We start from the raw sequence: 20,079 nt of genomic DNA on the forward strand, positions 1-20,079 counted from the left end.
GGCCTCCCTGGATGGCTAGGGCCGCTTGCCCCATTCAGAGGGGGAGGGGGAGTGCATTCACCCTCTGGGTGGTCCTGAGCTCCACAGAAGGACATAGAAACTTCTGGGGAGGCGCTCCCAATGACTGGGACCCAAGAGTGACAGCACCTGAGCCCACGGCATCCTTCATGGGTTTACTTGCCCAGCACAGACCATTCGGTGACTTCCTTTTGGATGGGGATGCGGCCGTGTTTTCAGGGGGCACCGCCAGGTGGGTCATATGAGGGCCTATGCAGAAGCTCAGCCTGGCCCTGGGCACCCTCCTCCCCACAAGTCTCTCTGGCTGGCCCGTCCTTGTCTCCATCACCAGATAGAGAGGTTTGCAGGGGCCAATCCAACAATCAGGCACCATGGGGACTACAAGGGGGCCCGGGGCAACCTCCGTGAGCCTCCTTGGCCAGCCAGGATGGTGCCCACCTTGGGAGGAGGGTTTGCACGTTTTCAGGAGATCACATGGACTACCAGGCGAAAGGTGTAAACCCTGGGGTGCGCTGCCTGGCCCGTGTCCTCCTCACCACCAGAGGATACTCACAAGCAAATTTGGTGGGCACATCCTAAGATGGGACCCTACAGAGGGGTCCAGACCACCCTGCCTGGCTTTGCTGCCTTTCCTTTCTGGAGGGAAACTTTAAAAAAAAAAGGGGGGGGGTATTTATTTGAGAGAGAACAAGAGCGAGCACAAGCGGGGGACAGGACAGAGGGAGAAGCAGACTCCCCACTGAGCAGGAAGCCTGACATAGCGCTCAATCCCAGGACGCTGGGATCATGACCTAAGCTAAAGGCAGACGCTTAACCTGAGCTACCCCGGCACCCCAGAGGGAAACTTTAGATGAAGTTTCTGAGAGGTGCATCCAGTGACTGGACCCCATGTAGAATGGCAGCTAGCCCGGGGCTCCCTCCCTGGGTCTCCCTGGTCCATCTCTTTAAGGGGAGACTTAGAGAAAATTTCAAGATGCACCTCCAGCACCCAGGCCCCATCTGGAACCTTACCTAGGCCTGTAGTGCCCTCCCCAGCGGTTCCTAGCTGCCCAGGTTCATCCTGCCACCCCAAGAGGGACTTACAGATTTTTTCTGGAGGGGCATCTGACCACCAGGGAAGCACGCATCCCAGGTCAGCCTGGCCTCCTCACACCTTCAAGGGACTTGCATAAGTCTGTCCTGACCAAGGGGGAAGTCACTCACTTTCGAGTCTAAATCACCAGTTTCATCTCAAAGTGTCCTTCCTCCATAACAGACCCCAGAGCACACCAGGGCATGCCAGACTCTCTACCTGTCTCCTGGGAGCCCAGCAGCTCTAGCCCACCTGTCCAAGGCCTCACTTTGGAACCTGACTCCTGTCCCCGCCCTTTACCAGGACCTCCTGGATTCCTTGTCCTCAGGGCCTGGACTCCCCAAGGCCAGGACTGGAAGACTCCGGGGTACATCTGCTTCTCAGATGTAGAGAATGTCTGCGTTCTCATGCAGAGTGTGAAACGTACTCATACCCTATGTACGTATGTATATATACATAGGGTTATGTATACGTATACTCAACGTATCCCATGCAGGCCCACCAGCTTCTAGAGACAGCTGTGCCGCAGCCTGAGTGGAGGAAGGAGTGGAGGAGGAGTCGAAGACATGGCAGATGAAGCGGGCGTGGATGGTGCAGTCTGGGGTGTCTCCCCTGCAAGGCCTCAGATCAAGAGTCAGAGAGCGCCTGCTGACCTTCCTAGGCCATCAGTGCATTCCCCCTCACCCCCCCCCCCCCCCCCCCCCCGCTCCAGAAACAAGCAAAACCCCACTCAGTCACACCCTGACCCAAGTCTTGGTAGTGGCATTTTAATGGCTTTTGTTAGTGGCGGCAGCAGCAGGAGGACGAGCGGGCGAGTTTGCCTGCCCCCAGCACGTCTAGCCGAGCTCTTTCCACTGCACCAAGGCCAGGAAGGTGCGGATCTCCATGGGCTGCAGCGTGATGGCAGCGGGGTCCAGCCGAGGGGGAGGGGGCTGGGGCGCGGGGCCTGGGGAGGTGCGAGAGAGAAGTGAGGGCTGCAGACCTCCTCTGCCTCACCCCTCCTCCTGCTCCTTCCCCGCGGCCTCCACAGAGCCATACACCCACAAATCTGCACCCAGGGCCTTAGTCCCAGACCCATTTTAAACTGTCTCCCAGGCCCTGAATGCCATCCCCAATGTCAGGCCATCTCCCTCCCACCCTCAAGCCCTACCTGAAGACCATCATGCCAGCCCCAGGGGTGAATGGGCATAGCCCTCACCCCAGAACTAGACACCCATGGAATCCCATCCAGACCCTCCAGAGCCACTGCTAGCAGGGACATTCCCACACCCACAACATTCCCACATCTCCCACACAGCCCCCAGCTCCCAGGGCAGGCCCCCACCTGTGGCTGGTGTCCACTTGAGCCTGGAAGCGCCAGCCCGGAGCTGGTTGGCCGCCAGCGTGGTCTCCTGTAGGTCCGTGATGGTGAAGGCGGAGAACAGGTCCTGTAGGCAGTGGATGGGCCCGGCTCAGTGGGGACAGAGCAGGGTTTCCCCTCTCCCTGCTCTCTCCGCCTCTGTCTTGTCTCCTTCCCACTTCTGCCTTACTCACCTTCAAATTCACGGTCACCGGGGAGCTCAAGTTGCCAGAGCCCTCCCCTACAGCGAACTGGTGTTCCAAGCGCAGCAGCAGCGATGTCCTGTCCCAGCGGGCCAGCGTGAGCAGATGTACGGAGGGAGGCAGCTCCCGGCGGAGCCCTGAGAACTGCACAAAGAGGGTGGGGCGGAGGCGCGGTTAGGAGGCGGGGCTCTGACTCAAGGGGCGTGATTTCGTGGGAGTTAAGCCAATGAGAGGATGGGACAGACCCAGGGAGGGGCGGTGCCAGGCTAGGGGTGGGCCGAGCCCGAAGGGGGCCGAAGGGATCTGGCCTGAGACCCCCTGAGATAGGGCGGGTATGAAGCTCAGGGGGTGGGGCAAGGCGGGATGGGGCGGGGATGCGGCGGGGCTGGGGGCGGGACCGTGCCTGAAGGAAAAGGCGGAGGGGGTGGGGCCCAGTGAGCCCGCGGGAGGGGAAAGAGCTTTGGCCGTGCCAAGACCCAGACGTGGTGCGATGGGATTCAGCAATCGGGGGGGCTGTAGGGCGACGGGGCTGAGGTAAGGGGGTGGGAGCAGTTTATGGCTTCCCAGAACGAGATAGGGGCGGGCGGAGTGGGTACCCTCTAAGGCCAGGTTCCTTGGGGTCCTATCTGGCAGCCCCACCCCCCTCACCTGCTTGAGTGGGGCGACTTCCGGGTGGTAAGGGGCGCCGCCACCGGGGGCCAGCACCACCTGCGGGGCCAGCAGCTCCTTCTCTGCCTGCAACCGGTGCCTGGTGGCAGCGGCCGACACCTTGTCGAGCAGCACGAGATGGCGCCCTCGCACCCACAGCCCCAGCCCGCCCTCCAGCAGCGGCTCCCCTACGCCACGTCCGTCGTCTTTCAGAAGCCTTCGGTGCACCTGCGGGGGGGTGGTCAGGAGAGGATGAGGAGTCCCTCTGGCCGATTTCTGGGCCAGAAATTTGGGTAAGGACTTATGGAAATTTCAAGAGAAACTTAAGAGTGAGAAGGATGGAGCGGAGAAAGGTCTAGTGGGGGCCACCGGCGCAAGTGGTGACCCAGCCTAGCGAGGGACTAGCACAGAGGGAGGTAAGGGTCTAACGGGATAGGGCAAGGGAGGGCCTGGAAGAGATGGGGAACTAGATGGGGACCGGACAAAAGCTTGGAGTGAACTTTTCACTTAGGAATGGAGGTGTCAGCTTAGTGGGGCGACACACGGAGGGGGGCACCTAGCAGAGAACAGAGAGAAACCAGCAACCAGCTTTCAAGGTGGGGGGCCAGGGTGGGAACTGGCTGGGACAGGGCTCTGGGACAGGGCTCACCATGAGCTCTACAGAGCCGTCCTTCAGGCTGCTGCCCCCCTGGGAGCGGTCAGTCAGCACGGTCAGCTGCGTCTTGCCATCCTGGCGGAAGGAGGGCCAGGGGAGAGTGAGGGGCCCACAGCCAGCCAGCCAGCCATGGCCCCCAGGCAGGCACCACAGGGGATGGTGGAGACCGCCAAGGACAGCTGAGAGATGCCAAGAATGAGAGTGACCCCCCCACTATGTGGAGGGGGGCTAAGACATGGGGAGCAGGATGGGGGGTTACCCTGATGTAAATGCGGCTGTTGACTGGATAGTAATTTCCTGCCACTGGCTCAGTCTGGTTCAGCTTCCAGGTGGGTCGATAATCCCGCCTGGGGAGGGGGAGGGTTTGGTCAAGGCTGGGGTCCAGCTCCCCTTCCCCGGTCTACCCATGCCTCACTCCCCCTTTATCCCCTCCTTCCCACATTCAGAGGATCAGAAGATGCCCCCACAAGCCTGGGCCCCCACACATCACAGACCACCCTGTTCCCCCCGTCACCCCACCTCCTCTCCAGGATCTCCCGGCCGTTGCTGTCTGTGTAGAAGAGTCCTTTCGTCTCCAGCACAGTGTCAAAGCGACTGATGACCTCCTTCCCCCAGCCGTCACTGGACCCGAGGGGGATGGCAAGACTGTGAGCTTCCCCTGTCCCACTCTGCCCTTGCCCGCACCCCCGAAGTCCCCGTGGGTGCCACTCACCCCACAGGTATTGGTCCCACTGTCCACTCCAGCTCCAGGTGCCGCTGGCCTGGGTACAGGCGAACCACCTGGGAACACCAGGCTGAGAAGTTCTGGTGCACCTCCTGCACCAAGGGTGTCTGCGGGCACGTGGGAGCAAGTCTGAGCCTGCACCCGCACACAGGCAAGCCGTGCAGATACCCACCCCGGCTCTCAACTCACAAGGGCTAACAGCCAGGTCAACCCCACTCATAAAATGGGAACCTGCCCCACCCCCTCGGTGCGATGCCCCCATTTCCTATGTCAGATGTTACCACCTAACTGTTGAGTGTGGCATGTACGTTCGCTGCCCACCGTTACCCCGTCTTCCCTCCTTAGAACAGGATTCTAGCTTGGCAAGTGGCTACCTGGAATAAAGACCGTATTTTCCAGTCTTCCCTGAGGCTAGCAATAGCTGGGTGACCACGGTTTGCTCAATGGAAAAGGACCAAAGAGGTGTGCGCCACGTCCCTTGCCTCTTTCCCTCTCCCACTGGCTCCAATGCCAATACGACAGCTGGACCTTGAGCAGCCATCTTGGGCCACGAGGTCGAAGCCGAATGTTGACGAGGGCAGACAATGAGACAGAAGAGGCCTGGATGACTCCGAAGTCACTCCCCCGGCCCTGGATGGCCCATCCAGACTTTCTGTTAGATGGAAAGAAACGTCTATCTTGTTTTAGGCACCACATTTTGGCAACTGTTACTGGAGGCAAAACTATACCCTAATGCAGCAACCCTCGTAGGCAGAAGTTCCCCTCAAGGGGAATCATGTCCAATGTGAATCCTGCCACCACCTGCCCCACCGCTACCCTAAGAGGAAACGTCAACGAGAAGCCCCGAGAAACCCAAGGGGGACCCCCATTCCCAGCCAGCTGCACCCTGAGATATCCATCCTAAGTGAGAATCGCCCAGCCCCTATCCAAGTGTGAATGCTCGCATAGCCCCCTCAAATATAATCCCTCCTACCACAGACCCTTGGTGAACCTTCAAGATGCTACACCTGCTTCTCCCCATTCCTGGACCCATGGAAACACCCCACTCCCAGTTTCAAAATCTAGTATAACCCTGACTCCCACAGGAGATGTGAAAGCCTTTGTACTTGCTCCCAAGGAATGACTGTTACTCAACCAGCCAAAAATACCAGCCCTGTGGGAAGATTCTCAATATTCCCCGCAGGTCCTAACCCTCTTATCTGATAGAGATACAAACCCACCCCGCCACCCCCACCCCCCACGACCACCCCCAGGCTCCACACCTCCCCCACACCCACTCGTCATTCAAGGCCCCAGACCTTCACCACGCGCGTTTGAGCCCAGTGGCTCACGATCAACGGTTTCTGGCGGTCGGGTCTGAAGATGTAGGCGCCTGAGGCCTGGCTGCTGAGGCTGTTGCCTACGCTGGCGTTGTACCTGGGGCCGGGGCAGAGGAGAGTCAGGTAAGTGACCCCAGCTCTACTCGCACACCCCTCCCTGGCCTGGTGGTCCCTCCCTCACCAGTAGAAGGCTTGGCGAACAGGCAGCAGGAGGTTCTGGTCCAGGTTCTCCAATTCCACCAAGAGTCCCGTGTCAGGGTCAAACCTAGCCCGGAGGTGCTGGATAGAAAAGGGACAGCCAGAGGTTAATAAGCATCTCAGCCAAGGGCAGCTTCTCCTTCCTGGGGCTCAGGAGGAAGCCCAGAAGCTCCCCGCCCCCTCCCCCCAGCCCTATTAACAAACCCTAACAGCTCTACCTTCCACCTCCTCCTCAATCTGACCACTTCTCACCATTTCCATGACCTTCTGGGACTAGTGCAGGGAACCCCTTCCAGGCTCCCCCCCCCAGTCAGTTCCCCCCACCACGGTCACCAGAGGGCGCAAGTGATACCCAAAATACCATCCCAGCCGGTCAGCTTGGGCCCCTGGGCTGACTCGGGGCTGACTGGGGCATCTGATTAAGGAATCATAGTGCCACCACCCAGCGGACTTTTAGGGGCCAACAGAAATATGTAAATTTTAATTTTTTTTTTAGAATCAGAATAAAATGTAAATGCAATAAGAATGAACATTTTATACTTGTCTTCTACAGCTGCCTGCTCATGAAATACAATTGTCACCTTTTTATTTTTTCTGACCAAAAAAGAGACCCAAAAAGGCAAAAAAAAAAAAATGCTAGGGCCCATTACAGTCTTAATGCAGCCCTGTTTCTGACGTGGCTCCTTCGAAGTAAAGCCCAAGTCTTGTCCCTCAAGTCCTGCAGAGTCTGACCTGTCACCCAATACCTGCCCCCTTTAGCCTCAGGGGGTTCCTGGGACACTCCCCACCCTCCTGCCTGAGGCCTCTTGCTTCTGCTGCTCCCTGTCCGCCTGGATCCTTCTCCCCGCCACATGGCCACATGGCTCCCTCCCTCGGGTCTCTGACCCATCTCATTTAATTCGCAAACCCCTACCACCGTCAGCCCTTACTTATCAGTCCAGTGTCATCTATAATTACACTAGGTCCTCACAGTCCCAGGAAAGGCCACTGAGGCTCAAAGGGAGGTGGTCAGTACCAGAGGACACGTAATGGGGCACTGGTGACTAGACCATGAACCCAAGACCCACTGATCCAGAGTCCACGACACCTCAAATTTGTCACGGGGGAAGGGAGGGGCATCTGAAGGGAGTCTCACCTCATTCTGGATGGCCAAGTCACGCGACCAGGACTTCTGGGATCTGGGGTGGCGGTTGTGGGCGTGGAGGCTTCGGCCAGGCACCTGGGTTACTGAATAGACGCTGAAGCCCAGGGCAGGCACTGAGGCCGAGAATAGCAGCTCCGAATTGTCTGAGCTAGGATTTATCACCACCTTGGGTAAGGGAGGAGGGAAACTGAGTCAAGAGGCTGTGAGTCCACATACTGAGCTTTACCTAAAGGGCCATGTCAAACTTCAGGAGGGGAATGAGCCCCAAATGGGGAGAAGAAATACAGGTGTTGGCCAGGGAGGACAGAGTGTCAAATTCTGAGTTCAAGATTGCAGAGAAGATTCATAAAGTGTGGGGGGAAAAACACTTTGGGGTGCAGAGACTGTGGGAGAAGGGAAAGTGAGGGAGGAAGTAGGGAAGGAAATCCTTGAAGCAGGGGAATGAGGGAAAGGCAGGTTCTAGGGGAGAAAGAGATTCATAGGTAGAGGCCTTCCAGGACAAGGGAAATAAGCTAAAAAATTTTTTAAAAAATTCGGGATGCCTGGCTGGATAAGTTGGTAGGGCAGGTCCCTCAGTCTCAGTGTTGTAAGCTGGAGCCCCACACTGGATGTGGAAATTAGTGAAAAAAATCTTAAAAAATTAAAAATTTTTTAAAGATTTTATTTATTTGACAGAAAGATCATAAGTAGGCACAGAGGCAAGCAGAGAGAGAGGGGGAAGCAGGTTCCCTGCTGAGCAGAGAGCCCGATGTGGGGCTCGATCCCAGGACCCTGATATCATGACCTGAGTGGAAGGCAGAGGCTTAACCCACTGAGCCACCTAGGCCCCCCCAAAATAAAATATTTTTTAAAAATTCATGAGGAGACATTAAAAAGGGAGAGATTGCCTGAGAGGCAGGGCAGGGGGGTGAGGAGAATGCGGGCAGCGGATGTTTCCAAGAGGCTATGATGTTAAGGGGCAGCAAAAGAAAGTACGAGGCACAAGCTATTGATGGAGGGGAAGATATTAAAAAGAGTTACCCGAGAGAGAGGGCTGTATCCATGGGAGGAGATACCCATGGAGGGATATGCTGCCATGGGATGGGGTAAGGCGGGAGGGTGAAATCCCCAGGAGGAGGTGTACAACGCAGGCGGTACTCATGGCGGGGTGGTACTCATAGGAGAAATACTTGTTGAAAGGACTTACGTCGCTGGGCACAACTGTGCCATTCGGGTCCCTCACGTCGAAAAAGTGTTCGCTGACTGGCAGCCGCACCATCCAATCCACTTTCCGCCCCAAGGGGTTATAAATGATCACTTGGAACTGATGCGGGAGGGCCAGATGGGGCCTGGGTCACAGCAGGCCTTCTTGAAACCCACCCACCACACGCGGCCATGTCCCTGGGTGCTCCAAGACCCCACGGGGTGCTTCCGTCTCTCCCACCCCAGCTACACTGCCCCCCCAGCAGGCCGATCCTCCCAATCAATTTCACAACCAGCAGGTACCTCAAGAGACCCTCAGTCCGAGCCCCCCCCCCCCGCCTCTGGGCCCCGCCCCCTCTTAGCCCCGCCCCCAATGTGCTCAGTTTCTAGTGCTGTCCCACCCACCTGCCTCCCTGCCCCGCCCCTCCAGCCTGAGCCCGGCTCACGCTCTTCGAAGTCTGGCTGAGCGGACAGACACTGATGTTGAGGTTGCGGCAGTAAGTGAAGTCCTCCTTGGAGCCGCTGAGCCGCGCCAGCGCATTGCTCAGGAGAACCTGTGGGAGGGAGCATAAGGGTCCATGGGTCAGCTCTGGACTCCCACCCAGGTCTTCCTTCTGCCCCCTTCGGGACCCCAGCCCTTGCCTGTCCCCGCCCATGAGTGCTTCTAGGCTCCACCCCATTTCTTGTCTCCGCCTCTCTCCTCCCAAGCCCCGCCCCATAATGCAGTTTGGACTCCACCCACTGTTTTGACCACGCCTCTTCCTATCTCTGCCCTTTCATGCTATACCAGCCTCTCCTGGGTCTCACTCCTTCCCCAACCCCACCCCACGCACCTCGCAGGGCCCCCAGCCTGCCGCAAGCTGGCGCGCATAGTCATTGGCCACGTGCTGCCGGGAGGTGCCGCTGACCGCGTCGTGATGCTGGAGCACCGCCATCGCCTCATCTGCAGGCAGACGGTAAACCGGATGGGGTCTCCACGGGACTTTCAGTCCAGACCCCAAGGAGAGGGGAAAGATTACGTGTGGGAGGGCGGGGTCGTGAGGAGCTTTATGAAAGGGCTCAATGGGGTTACCAAGGGTCTGTGCCCAGCTTTGGACACACCCCATCTCCTCATCGTCTCAACACCTACTGAGGGGTGCACTGTCTCCTGAGCCATAGGGTCCCACGTTGGCCGCTGGACCCGCCAGTGCCTCCAGCTGGTTGCACACCTGGGGACAGAGGGGCTGTATTAGGGCCCCGGCCCTGTTGGGACCCCCGGGCGCTCCTTGAGCCCAGGACCCACTCACCTGCAGAAAGTTGTAGCTGAGGCGCTCGTAGCGTTTGAGGGCCGGCCGGCTGGAAAAGTAGCCAGTCCAGAACTTGTAGGGGCCGTCGGCGTAGGGAAAGAAGTCATCCTGCTTTACAGACCTGCAGCGGCAGAGGCGTTGAGGGCAGGGTCACGCCCCAAAGAGCGGGCCAACCCCCCCAAGCTCCCATTTCCCCCAAATACCAGGTGAGGTTGGCCTTGTTCAGCTCCCAGAGGTAACAGGCGGGAGTGGAGTAGAGAACATTGACGCGGCTCCCGTTGGCCTGCTGCTGGGCGGAGGTGTCCGTGTGTGAGCCCTCGGGAGTCCGCACCTTCCCAGGGGGCCCACAGGTGTGCACACACATCCTCACACACATGTGCACACCTTCATCATGCAGTGGGTTCAGATTCTCTTAGTACACATTTTGAGTGCACACCAATGGCCCAGTGTGAGACTGGATTTGGGCAGCAGCTCAATATTACCACCATGGAAAGGATTTCACGGATGCAAGAATAAACCTGATTTTTTTTTTAAAGATTTTATTTATTTATCTGACAGAGAAAGAGAGAGGGCGTGAGAGAGGGAAGAAAAGCACGGGGAGTAGGAGAGGGAGAAGCAGGCTCCCCACGGAACAGGGAGCCCCACGCGGGGCCAATCCCAGGAGCCTGGGATCATGACCTGAGCCGAAGGCAGACCCTGAACGACCCAGGCGCCCCTAAACCTGAAATTTTTACTAAACCTTTTTATCATTCCAATTTTATTTTTAAAATATTTGGCGGGGGTACCTGGGTGGCTCAGTTGGTGAAGCGTGGGACTCCTGATTGGGGCTCAGGTCGTGATCTCAGGCTCATGAGATGGGCCCCGCCTAAGGCTCTGCAGTCAGCACAGAGTCTGCCTGAGATTCTCTCTCCTTCTCCCTCTGTCCCTCCCGTGCTCATCCCTCTCTCTAAATAAATAAATAAAGGGGCACCTGGGTGGCTCAGTGAGTTAAGCCTCTGCTTTCGACTCAGGTCATGATCTCAGGGTGCTGGGATGGAGCCCCGCGTTGGGCTCTCTGCTTGGCGGGGAGCCTGCTTCCCCCCCCCCCCCGCCTGCCTCTCTGCCTCTCTCTGCATCTCTCTCTCTGTCAAATGAATTTAAAAAAAAATCTTAAACAAATAAATAAAATATTTTTTAAAACATTTTTTGGTGGAGGGGCGCCTGGCTGGCTCAGTGGGTTAAGCCTCTGCCTTCGGCTCAGGTCATGATCTCAGGGTCCTGGGATCGAGCCCCTCATCGGACTCTCTGCTCAGGGAGGAGCCTGCTTCCTTCTCTCTCTCTCTCTCTCTCTCTCTCTCTCTGCCTGCCTCTCTGCCTACTTGTGATCTCTGTCTGTTGAATAAATAAAGAAAAATCTTTTTTAAAAATTAAAAAAAAATTTTTGGTGGAGGGGCGCCTGGCTGGCCCAGTGGGTTAAGCCTCTGCCTTCTGCTCAGGTCATGATCTCAGGGTCCTGGGATCAAGGCCCACATCAGGCTCTCTGCTCAGCGGGGAGCCTGCTTCCCCCTCTCTCTGCCTGCCTCTCTGCCTAATTGTGATCTGTCTGTCAAATAAATAAATAAAATCTTTTAAAAATTTTTTTTGATGGAAAAACTAATGACGTTATAGGGCTGCAGTCATCATTTCTCACGACTGTCACGTTATTGCTCAACGACACCATTGTTGGAATGAACAGAGTCCTTCAGCTGCGGGAGATGAAGGAACAAGAAGGTGAACTCCTCCCTGAAGAAAAAGATGTTTGTTCTGCTTGTGTCGTGAAGCCAGTGCCTGGTACACTGTAGGTGCTCACTAAACACTTGAGTGAAGGAAGGGAAGTGAATAGGACTACATGCCTTTATGTACAGCCACAGGTCTACCCCTGCACACACAAGTCACATACACAGTTACACACACACACACACACACACACACACACACACAGGAGTCGCTCTACAACCAACCACTTGCTTCTTCAATATGCTCACGATTTCAGGCACAATCTAGAAGCAGAGCCCAGCCCCACTCTCCTGGAATCCACAGCCAAGTGGAGGAGAGATACGGAATGGACAATTTGTTACTATCAGCCTGGATGTGACCTTGGAGGTTTCTGCGGGGACTGTGTGCACAGAGGAAAAGGCAAGAGCTCCACCTGCGTTTGGTGAAGACTTCCTGGAGGAGGAAACATTACAGCTTGCATGTTAAGCAGAGAAGCAGAAGGTGTTTGGCCCCAAATAACAGTCATAAGCAAACGCCGTAATACTGACTATTGATCTGGCCCTGTGCTACGGATCTGTGTAAACGAACTCATTAAACCCCAACAGCCTTATCGGGTGGGAGCCACCATTGTGCCCATTTTCTAGATTGGAAAATTAAGGCAGAGTGCTGAGGATTTCTCAGGGTCACAGAGCCACTAAGTGGCAAGCTGCGGACTTGACGTATGGGACTGTACTTCCACCAGAATGCAGTAGGCAAAGGTGCGGTCGGGGCAGGAGAAAACCTGTGGCAGCTCGGGACCATGGTATTCACAGAAGAAAGTGCTCAAGGTGTCCAGGGCTCCTCCGGGTCACGGGAAGGACTGGGAAATGTTTTGGGGAAGGCCTCGGTGATGTCCTTGAGGGTGTTTTGGGTGAAAGAGTGGTGCCGGGGTAAGTGGAGGGTGAGGACGTGGAGACCGCCAGCGGACAGCCCTAAGGATGGAACTGAAGGGAAGGACATTTCAGATTTGAGAGGCCCAAGGATGTCTGAGTCCTGGTGCCCAGAACCTGTAGGTTACAGAGCAAAGGGAAATTAAGGTTGCAAATGGAGTTCAGGTTCCTGACCAGCTGACCTTAAAACAGCTTATCCTGGATGATCTGCAGGGCCAATGTAATCACAAGTCTTTAAAAATGGGGATGCCTGGGTGGCTCAGTGGGTGAAAGCCTCTGCCTTCGGCTCGGGTCGTGGTCCCAGGGTCCTGGGATGGAGCCCCACATCGGGCTCTCTGCTCGGTGGGGAGCTTGCTTCCTCCTCTCTCTCTGCCTGCCTCTCTGCCTACTTGTGATCTCTCTGTCAAATAAATACATAAATTAAGTCTTTAAAAGTGGAAGAGAAGGTGTGCCTGGGTGGCTCAGTCAGTTAAGCGTCCAATCCTTGATTTCCGCTCAGGTCATGATCTCAGCAACTTGAGATGGAGCCCTGCATCTGGCTCATGCTTATTAGTGAGGAGTCTGCTTGAGATTCTCTCTCTCCCTCTGCCCCTCCTCGTGCTGGCCTGCACACTCTCTCTCTCTCTCCAAATAAATAAATAATTTTTTTTTTTTTTTAAGAAAAACAGAAGAGGAAAGAGGGAGTGAAAGAGATGTGATGATAGACTCAGGCGGAGAACTGCTGCATGGCTGGCCGGCAAGACAGGGACAGGGAGGCGTGAGTCAAGGAATGCAGAAGGCTTCTAGAAGTTGGACACGGCAAGGACATTTTCCCCAAGAACCTCAGGCAGGAACCCAGCCCTGCCGACATCCTGATTTATAACCCACTGAGAACTGTGTCCGACTTCCGGCCTATAAAACCATAAGATGATATATTTCTGTTGTTTCCAGCCACTACATTTGTTGGTCATTTGTTAGAGTAGTAAAAGGAAACTAAGAGAGCACGCCCTGGGATGCATGTGACCCAAAGGCCAAGGGTCCAAGCACACTCATTCCACGAGCTGGCACTCCTACCTGGGCGTTGACCAGCTGGATGAGCCGGTCAAGGTTCTTGAACCACATGTTGGCATTCTCATACTGGAAGTCTGAGCCCATGGTCATTATGGTGTGATTGGTGCGGTAGTACTGGCCCTGTAGGGGGGATAGAGAATTCCTCAGGCCGCGGTGTTCTGGACCACCCCTGTGACCACACCTTCGTGGTATAAATGCCCAAGCCTGTGGGTGTGCAGTGCTCAGCCAGTTGAGCATCTGACTCTTGGTTTTGGCTCAGGTCATGATCTCAGGGTCCTGGGATCAAGCCCCTCATTGGGGCTCCAGTGGGCTCCACACTCAGCTGGGAGTCGGCTTGAGGGTTCTCTCTCCCTCTCTCTCTCTCTCTCTCTGCCCCTCCCCCTGCACCGTCGAGCTCTCTCTCTAAGATAAATAAGTCTTGGGACGCCTGGGTGGCTCAGTCAGTTAGGTGTCTGCCTTCAGCTCAGGTCATGATCCCAGGGTCCTGGGATCGGGCCCTGCACTGGGTTCCCTGCTCAGCGGGGAATCTGCTTCTCCCTCTCCCTCTGCCCCTGCACCCCTGCTTGTGTGCACCCACGCTCTTGCTCTCTCTCTCTCCCAAATAAAATCTTTAACAAATAAGTAAATAAACTTTTAAAAAACAAGTGTGGGGGCACCTGGGTAGCTCAGTGGGTTAAGCCTCTGCCTTCAGCTCAGGTCATAGTCTCAGGGTTCTGGGACTGAGCTCCGTGTCAGGTGCTCTGCTCAGCCGGGAACCTGCTTCCCTCTCTTTCTGCCTGCCTCTCTGCCTACTTGTGATGTCTCCCTCTCTCTGTGTCAAATAAATAAAATCTTTTAAAAAACAAGACAAACAAACAGAAAAAACCAAGTGTGGTGTACACAGAGGAGTGGAGGGGGGAGGGGAATTGGGTCACGGGGGAGCACAGGGACACACGTGAAAATAGCCTCACGCTGTTGAGTACTCTTCTGGGGCCCAGATGAGGGCACTGAGTCACTGTGCCATGCTGTCTCACGAGCTTGGTGGGCATTTGGGGCAGCAAAGGGTGTCTGTAGTCTTCTAACCAGAAATGCACACAAATCTGGGAGGGGAGCCTGGCAACGGTAAATGGAATGATACCTTCCTCCAAGGGCGATGAGGAGGTGTCAGGGAATGCCTGTGCCGTGAAAGGGCCCAGTACATCATGAACACGAGTCTCACGGGCTCTGCACAGTAGGCTTACCTGGGCAGTGGCCAACTGTATGAAGTAATCGACCAACTCCTTGGCATTGTACTCGGGGCTGCGCGGGTCCTCCACAAAGGGCTTGTCAGCACACAGCGTGTCCCAGCACAGTTTGTCGGGTGGGTTGTACATATTGGGGAGCACACCTGCATACCACACCGGGCTCAGCACCCTGGATCTGCCATGGGCTCAAAGCCTGCCACGCCCCACCCAGGAGGGGCCTCAGAATTTGCAGGGCCCCCTGCAAAGTGCAAATGCTGGGTTCTTGTTCGTAAATTATTAAGAGTTTCAGGAAAAGGACAAGAGTATAAGAGCAAACCCAGGGCCCTCTGAGCATGCTCCCAGGTCCCATGCCCCTGGGGTCAGCCCTGCCCCCATGCCACCCCCTTACTGGTAAAGAGGTCAGCTGCTGGGGGCTTCAGGCTGGCGCTAGCCCGCCAAACCTGCTCCATCTCCTGCTTCTCCTTCCGCAGGCTCTTATCTTGATAATCCAGACGCCCGAAGAAGAAACCGTCAAAGCCCATCTGGAGGTGGGGAGGGATGAGGCCTGGGATCAGAGGGCAGGAGAAGTCCAGTCCTCTCCCCACCAACCACCAGTCCCCTCGCCATGGGAGGGGAGGGTCGGAGCACGGTTAGAGAAAGCAGGTCTGAAACCAGAAAGGGTTTCAGCTCATTTTGAAGCCGGGGAAGGGTCCGGTGACACTGAGGGAGGGTTGGGAGGGGTGGGTGCGACGCTAGAGCAAACCTCCACCTTCCCCAGCTCAGAAAGGGCCTGACCCAAGACTTACCCCCTTAAGCCACCTGAGAATGGAAGGGATCAGAGAATGGAAAGGGGACGCCATCATGGCGAAGACTATGGAGCTTGTTGAAGAGCAGGGCAGGCCTCCACCTCCCACCTGGCTCCGGAGAGGACTGGGGATCATAGCAAATGGGGTGGGGCCGGAGCTCCGATGAGAGGCAGGTGTGGGACCCGGGAAGAGCCAGCTGGAGTGGGGTCAGCCTGGGCAGAGGCAGAGCGGAAAGGGGCTACTAATGGGATTCACAGCTCACCCAAGGGGCAGGGCCTCAAGTGGCCAGAGGGCCAGGGGCCAGGGCCTGGTCCAAGTGAGCTTGCAGGGAAAGGCGGGGCTTGAGTGGCCAAGGGAGGAGCTAGGAGCGAAGCTGGGCAATCACCTGTGCAAACAGCGAGGCCTGCTCCCGAGAGTGACCGAAGGGGTCAATGTGCCAGGCCACACGGGGGCGCCCATCTTTGCCAAACGTGTTTTCCAGGAAGCGCAACCCAAGTGTCATCTGGTCTATGATGGCTCCGTAGTGGGTGGCTGCCTCATCGTTCATCACCCAGCCACCGTTGGCAAACTCCAGGCGTCCTGTGCCAGGAAGGGCAAAATCTGGGTGGACTGTCAGGGCCAGGACTGGGGCCAGGGGTGGCAATGCAGGAGAAATGAAGGCCCGCCTGCAAACCCAGGCCGGGAAAGAGAAGAGGGGTCACTCCCAGGCCAGTGTAGCCAGATATGGAACAGAGGGCCCCCTGCATGGCAGGCTTCCCTGAGGCTCCTCTGGAGGTGGGGCCCTGAGGGATGTATAGGAGTTCTACAGATAAAGGGACATTCCAGGCAGGCAGAGCCACATGCACATGCAGACTGCAGGGGATATGACAAAAGCTCAAAAGTTGGAGAGTCAGAAACAGAAGCGAGCTGGGGCTTCCTCTTTGCACTTCCTTCAGGCAGGCTCACCCTGGCGGACCAGCTCCCGCACAACTTCCTGTGTTGCATTTGTCTGCTGGTGCCACCAACGGGAGAAGAAGGCAATCTCCACATAGATGAATCGGCGGGTGGGCTCCACCAGCAGGGAAGAGATGACTGAGTCTAGAATGTACTGTACCCCCGCGTGCTGGACGTCGTTCTGGACTGTGGACACAGGGGTCAGGGACACATGAGCCAAGGGGGGACATTCTTAGACACAGGAGCCCAAGCTGGGCAACGTCCCCCCTCCCAATGTCCAGGACCCACAAAGGATCTGAAGGCTCAAAGGGACCATGGGGGACCATGGGACCATTGCCCCAAGGGGAAGTCCCCCTGCTCTACTCACTGCCATAAAAGTACTGGTCCACAGTCTTGAGCCAGCCCACATCGTCATGCGTGTGGGCCACCAGGTGCACGTTGAGCATGTCCGGATGCACCACGGGGCATGTCTGCACAGGGACCCCAAATAACACACATCCTATCAGTTACACCGGGGTTAAGAAGCAGGCTGGGGTCGGGGGTGGGGTGGAGGCACAACATAGGTCTTGATCTAGAGGCGAGTGACCCAGAGAAACCCCGCGCGGCCGTTCCAGGGAGGAAGCCGCAGAGTTGGGCAAACAGATACAACTCCCACTTGACACGACCCCTTACGGCAGCTCTCATTCACACCCTGGGTTAATCGTAACAGTAGTAGCAAACGTTTATTAGGTATTTGCAAGTGGCAAGCAGCTGGGGGTGGGGGCAGTATTATCTCATTTTCAGATGAGAGCACTGAGGATCAGAGTGGTTAAGGAACTTGCCCCAAGTCACGAGGCCAGGAAGTCAGGGAGCCTGACTGGAACTCCAGGCAGGCTGACTTCAGGGTCCCAGCTCTCAAGCCATCCCCCCGCCGCCACAAACACACATCTGCCCGATCACACAGTTAAGTGCATGCATGCAGACTCCCGGCAAGCCCACTCACAGAAGGAAGGAAGCAGGAACCGAGAGCCCTATTCTCAGACTCGCACAGCCAGACCTTTCAGTGACGCAAAGCATGCCTTCAGAGCACACTGTCATATTAACAACCATTCACTAGGCACCCACAGAACACACCCACCCACAGCCCCGGACCCTACTCGGGGGTCTTCGCTCCAGCTTGTGTACGCTTCCGCTCCCGGGCCGCTCTCACCTCGTATCCCGCGGCCCGAGCGCTGGGCGCCGCCACCAACAACAAAAAGAGGAAGGAGAGAGGCGGGAGCGGTGGCTGCAGCGCGCGGGAGCTCGTCTTGGGCCCTGCCGCGCCCCGGCCGCCACCGCCGGCGCGGACCCCCGAAGGCCGCGCGTCGGCGCCCATGGCTCCGCCGCCGCCGCCGCCGCCGCAGCCGCCACCTCCAGGGGCTTCCCGGGCCCTGCAAAGGCAGGGCAAACACCCCGCCCCCAGAACCCTACCTAGCCAATGGCTGCTGGCGGGGGCGGGGCCAGGGTGCCGCCTTGCGCGTCACGGAACTGAGCCCTCTACTCTGGCTAGCCCCTGGGGACACTAGGAGTGTGGGGAGGCGTTGGGCGTGTCCACCCTTGGTTGCTGGTTTAGCCAGGGGAGCCTTTAATATCTCACCGCCTTCGAGTAGCCCTTTGTCCCCGTGGACGAAAAGGCTTCAGATTTTTCTCCGGGTATAGTTTGCTTAGAAGGGGAGGATGTGTGCTTGGGATCCTACGATGTCCCGTCGGTCTTCAGGGCTAGGGTCTTGGAGGGACCTAGCTTGGCTAGGAGCAGGGGCTAATGGTGGTCCTGTTCTGTTCTATGAGGATTACGCATAGAGGAACTAACCCCCTGGGGTACTAAGGATGGGATACAGCCTCATTGGAAGAAATACCCATGGGACTCAGGTGAGGAGTGACAGGTGGGGGTGCTTTTGAGTAAGTGCTTTTCCCAATCCCTATTAGTCCATCCAGTTCACTGGTATTATCCGATTTGTCTGATAAGAAAATGAAAGCCCACATTCCTCAGGTCAGCAGAGCCCATCTGCTGAGTTGCCAGAGGACAGGGATCACTGCTCTGCCTCGGGCAGCTGACTGAAGTCACAAGGCTTGTGAAAGAAGCAAGTGAACCACCACAACCAGAAGGCTCAGGCTGGAGCCCCTCCCCGACCAGGAAAAGCACCCACAATCCACAGGAGAGGTTCCCAAAACACAGCCAGAATGCAAAACTTTATTATTAACTGGTTTCAACAAAAGAAACGAGTGGATACACGTAGAAACATGGACAGCATCTCCCCCAGCAGCAGGCAGGATGGGGAAGCAGGCAGGTGGGGGAGGCCTAGGAAATTCTCCTCTGCCCAGCAGAAGTGGAATCCCAGGGAAAGGGTCAGGTTCCCTCCATCCAGCTGTGAGCCCTGAGACTACCTCATTCAGGGAAGCCCAGGACAGCAGCTGAGGGCAGGGGCTGAATAACCAGGGGCCAGGCCTGGGGGAAGGTGTACAGAGTAGTCCTTGGCTGACATCACCAGGGGGGCGTCATGGGCTGAGGGTTCTGCAGATATGACATCACCACGGCAGAGATGGACAGCCTGAGAGGGGAGAGAGGTGTCAGTCCAGGAAGGGTAGGCTTGGGTCCCCCTCTCCCCACTTACTCAAAAGTCCTCCTTCTCTAAGCCTAGACTCACATGAAGCTACTCATCATCTGTTTAGTGTCCTCAGAGCTCCGGGAGTTGGCAAAGCTGATGAAGGAGCAGTAGACAGCGACCCAAGCGCACCACTTCAGCTGGGGAAAGGCAGGAGGATGGGGGTATTCGGTCAGTGACAGGCACATCAATGAGCCACCATAGGGGCATTTCCAGAAACGGATGCCAACGCACTGTTTCCACCCGATGCAACCTGGATCTTGTCCCCAAGAATCCCTCAGTCCCATTCCCCCTAGCCTACTCCAGGTACCCAGTTTCTTGTTCTACCCTCTTGGCCTGCGTTTCTTGACAGCACCACATGCCCTCAGGCCTAAGAAGAGTAGCCTTTGACATGCCTCGTGATGCTAAGAACCCCATCCTTTCTCCACGAGTCCCCTCCAAATTACTTTAAAATCAAGCCGACCTCCCCGGTCCCCACCCTGAACCCGGCTTCCCCTCCGGCTCTGGCTCTCTCCGCCCAGCAACACCGCAGCCCCGCCCCCGGCCAGGCCCAGGCCCCGCCCCCTCAGCGCCAGCCCGGCTTCATTCCGAATCCGCTCCCACCACGGGCTTCGTGGCCAGGCAGAGCTACGCCGAAGGAAACTCGGCGCCGCCCACCTTGAGCATAAGGCCGCACATGCTGAAGATCATGCCGAGCAGGTTCATGTAGTCCGGCGTCGGGTCGTCCAAGGCCGGGTTACACTCGCTCGGCGGGGGCTTGTACCTGCGGTAGGCTCAAGGGTCAGAGACACTCAGAGTCCCGCCCCCGAAGTGGACAAGCGCTTCCCTGGACCTCGCCCCACAACCCGAGCCCTGTTCCCGTGATGTTGGGGTCCTCACCTCAGCACTTTGTTCGGCCTTCGTGGGTCCGACATATTGTTAGTGGACATGGCGGGTCCGAGGTCGAGCCTCTTCCGCTGAGGGAGTCGCAGGTTCCGGTGCGGAAAAGCAGGGTGGCTTTTACAGTGACACCCACA

General features: G+C 56.8%; 2 protein-coding genes across 2 annotated transcripts; both read right to left on the reverse strand.

Annotated features, from left to right (window-relative positions):
- Nucleotides 1-1,841: 1,841 nt before the first annotated feature.
- Nucleotides 1,842-17,872, reverse strand: MAN2B1 (mannosidase alpha class 2B member 1). The gene is made up of 24 exons (XM_032312072.1): nucleotides 17,632-17,872; nucleotides 16,810-16,912; nucleotides 16,455-16,628; nucleotides 15,895-16,088; nucleotides 15,113-15,245; nucleotides 14,722-14,867; nucleotides 13,505-13,621; nucleotides 9,992-10,074; nucleotides 9,789-9,909; nucleotides 9,632-9,710; nucleotides 9,336-9,445; nucleotides 8,949-9,056; nucleotides 8,507-8,623; nucleotides 7,312-7,485; nucleotides 6,160-6,257; nucleotides 5,958-6,075; nucleotides 4,648-4,766; nucleotides 4,455-4,556; nucleotides 4,195-4,282; nucleotides 3,930-4,010; nucleotides 3,281-3,508; nucleotides 2,624-2,776; nucleotides 2,415-2,517; nucleotides 1,842-2,036 (listed from the first exon to the last, which is right to left on the reverse strand). The coding sequence occupies exons 1-24, from the start codon at nucleotides 17,794-17,796 to the stop codon at nucleotides 1,927-1,929; spliced, it is 3,024 nt and encodes a 1,007-aa protein (XP_032167963.1). The 5' UTR covers nucleotides 17,797-17,872; the 3' UTR covers nucleotides 1,842-1,926.
- Nucleotides 17,873-18,622: 750 nt separating this feature from the next.
- On the reverse strand, nucleotides 18,623-20,053 carry WDR83OS (WD repeat domain 83 opposite strand). The gene is made up of 4 exons (XM_032312250.1): nucleotides 19,943-20,053; nucleotides 19,721-19,826; nucleotides 19,106-19,203; nucleotides 18,623-19,009 (listed from the first exon to the last, which is right to left on the reverse strand). The coding sequence occupies exons 1-4, from the start codon at nucleotides 19,990-19,992 to the stop codon at nucleotides 18,943-18,945; spliced, it is 321 nt and encodes a 106-aa protein (XP_032168141.1). The 5' UTR covers nucleotides 19,993-20,053; the 3' UTR covers nucleotides 18,623-18,942.
- Nucleotides 20,054-20,079: the final 26 nt, after the last annotated feature.

Source organism: Mustela erminea, chromosome 1 (genome assembly GCF_009829155.1).
Source record: "Mustela erminea isolate mMusErm1 chromosome 1, mMusErm1.Pri, whole genome shotgun sequence".
NCBI classification, from domain to species: Eukaryota; Metazoa; Chordata; class Mammalia; order Carnivora; family Mustelidae; genus Mustela; species Mustela erminea.

What these genes read in the sequence shown, in the direction of transcription:
- MAN2B1 (XM_032312072.1), bottom strand. Translation starts at nt 17,796, where the DNA reads ATGGGCGCCGACGCGCGGCCTTCGGGGGTCCGCGCCGGCGGTGGCGGC. An exon ending in TCAGCTACAACTTTCTGCAG is followed by an intron (nt 9,711 to 9,788) that starts GTGAGTGGGTCC and finishes CTCTGTCCCCAG; the next exon opens with GTGTGCAACCAGCTGGAGGC. An exon ending in CAAGTGGACACCAGCCACAG is followed by an intron (nt 2,037 to 2,414) that starts GTGGGGGCCTGC and finishes GCACCTCCCCAG; the next exon opens with GCCCCGCGCCCCAGCCCCCT.
- WDR83OS (XM_032312250.1), bottom strand. Translation starts at nt 19,992, where the DNA reads ATGTCCACTAACAATATGTCGGACCCACGAAGGCCGAACAAAGTGCTG. An exon ending in AGGCCGAACAAAGTGCTGAG is followed by an intron (nt 19,827 to 19,942) that starts GTGAGGACCCCA and finishes AGCCTACCGCAG; the next exon opens with GTACAAGCCCCCGCCGAGCG. An exon ending in TGTGCGGCCTTATGCTCAAG is followed by an intron (nt 19,204 to 19,720) that starts GTGGGCGGCGCC and finishes GCCTTTCCCCAG; the next exon opens with CTGAAGTGGTGCGCTTGGGT.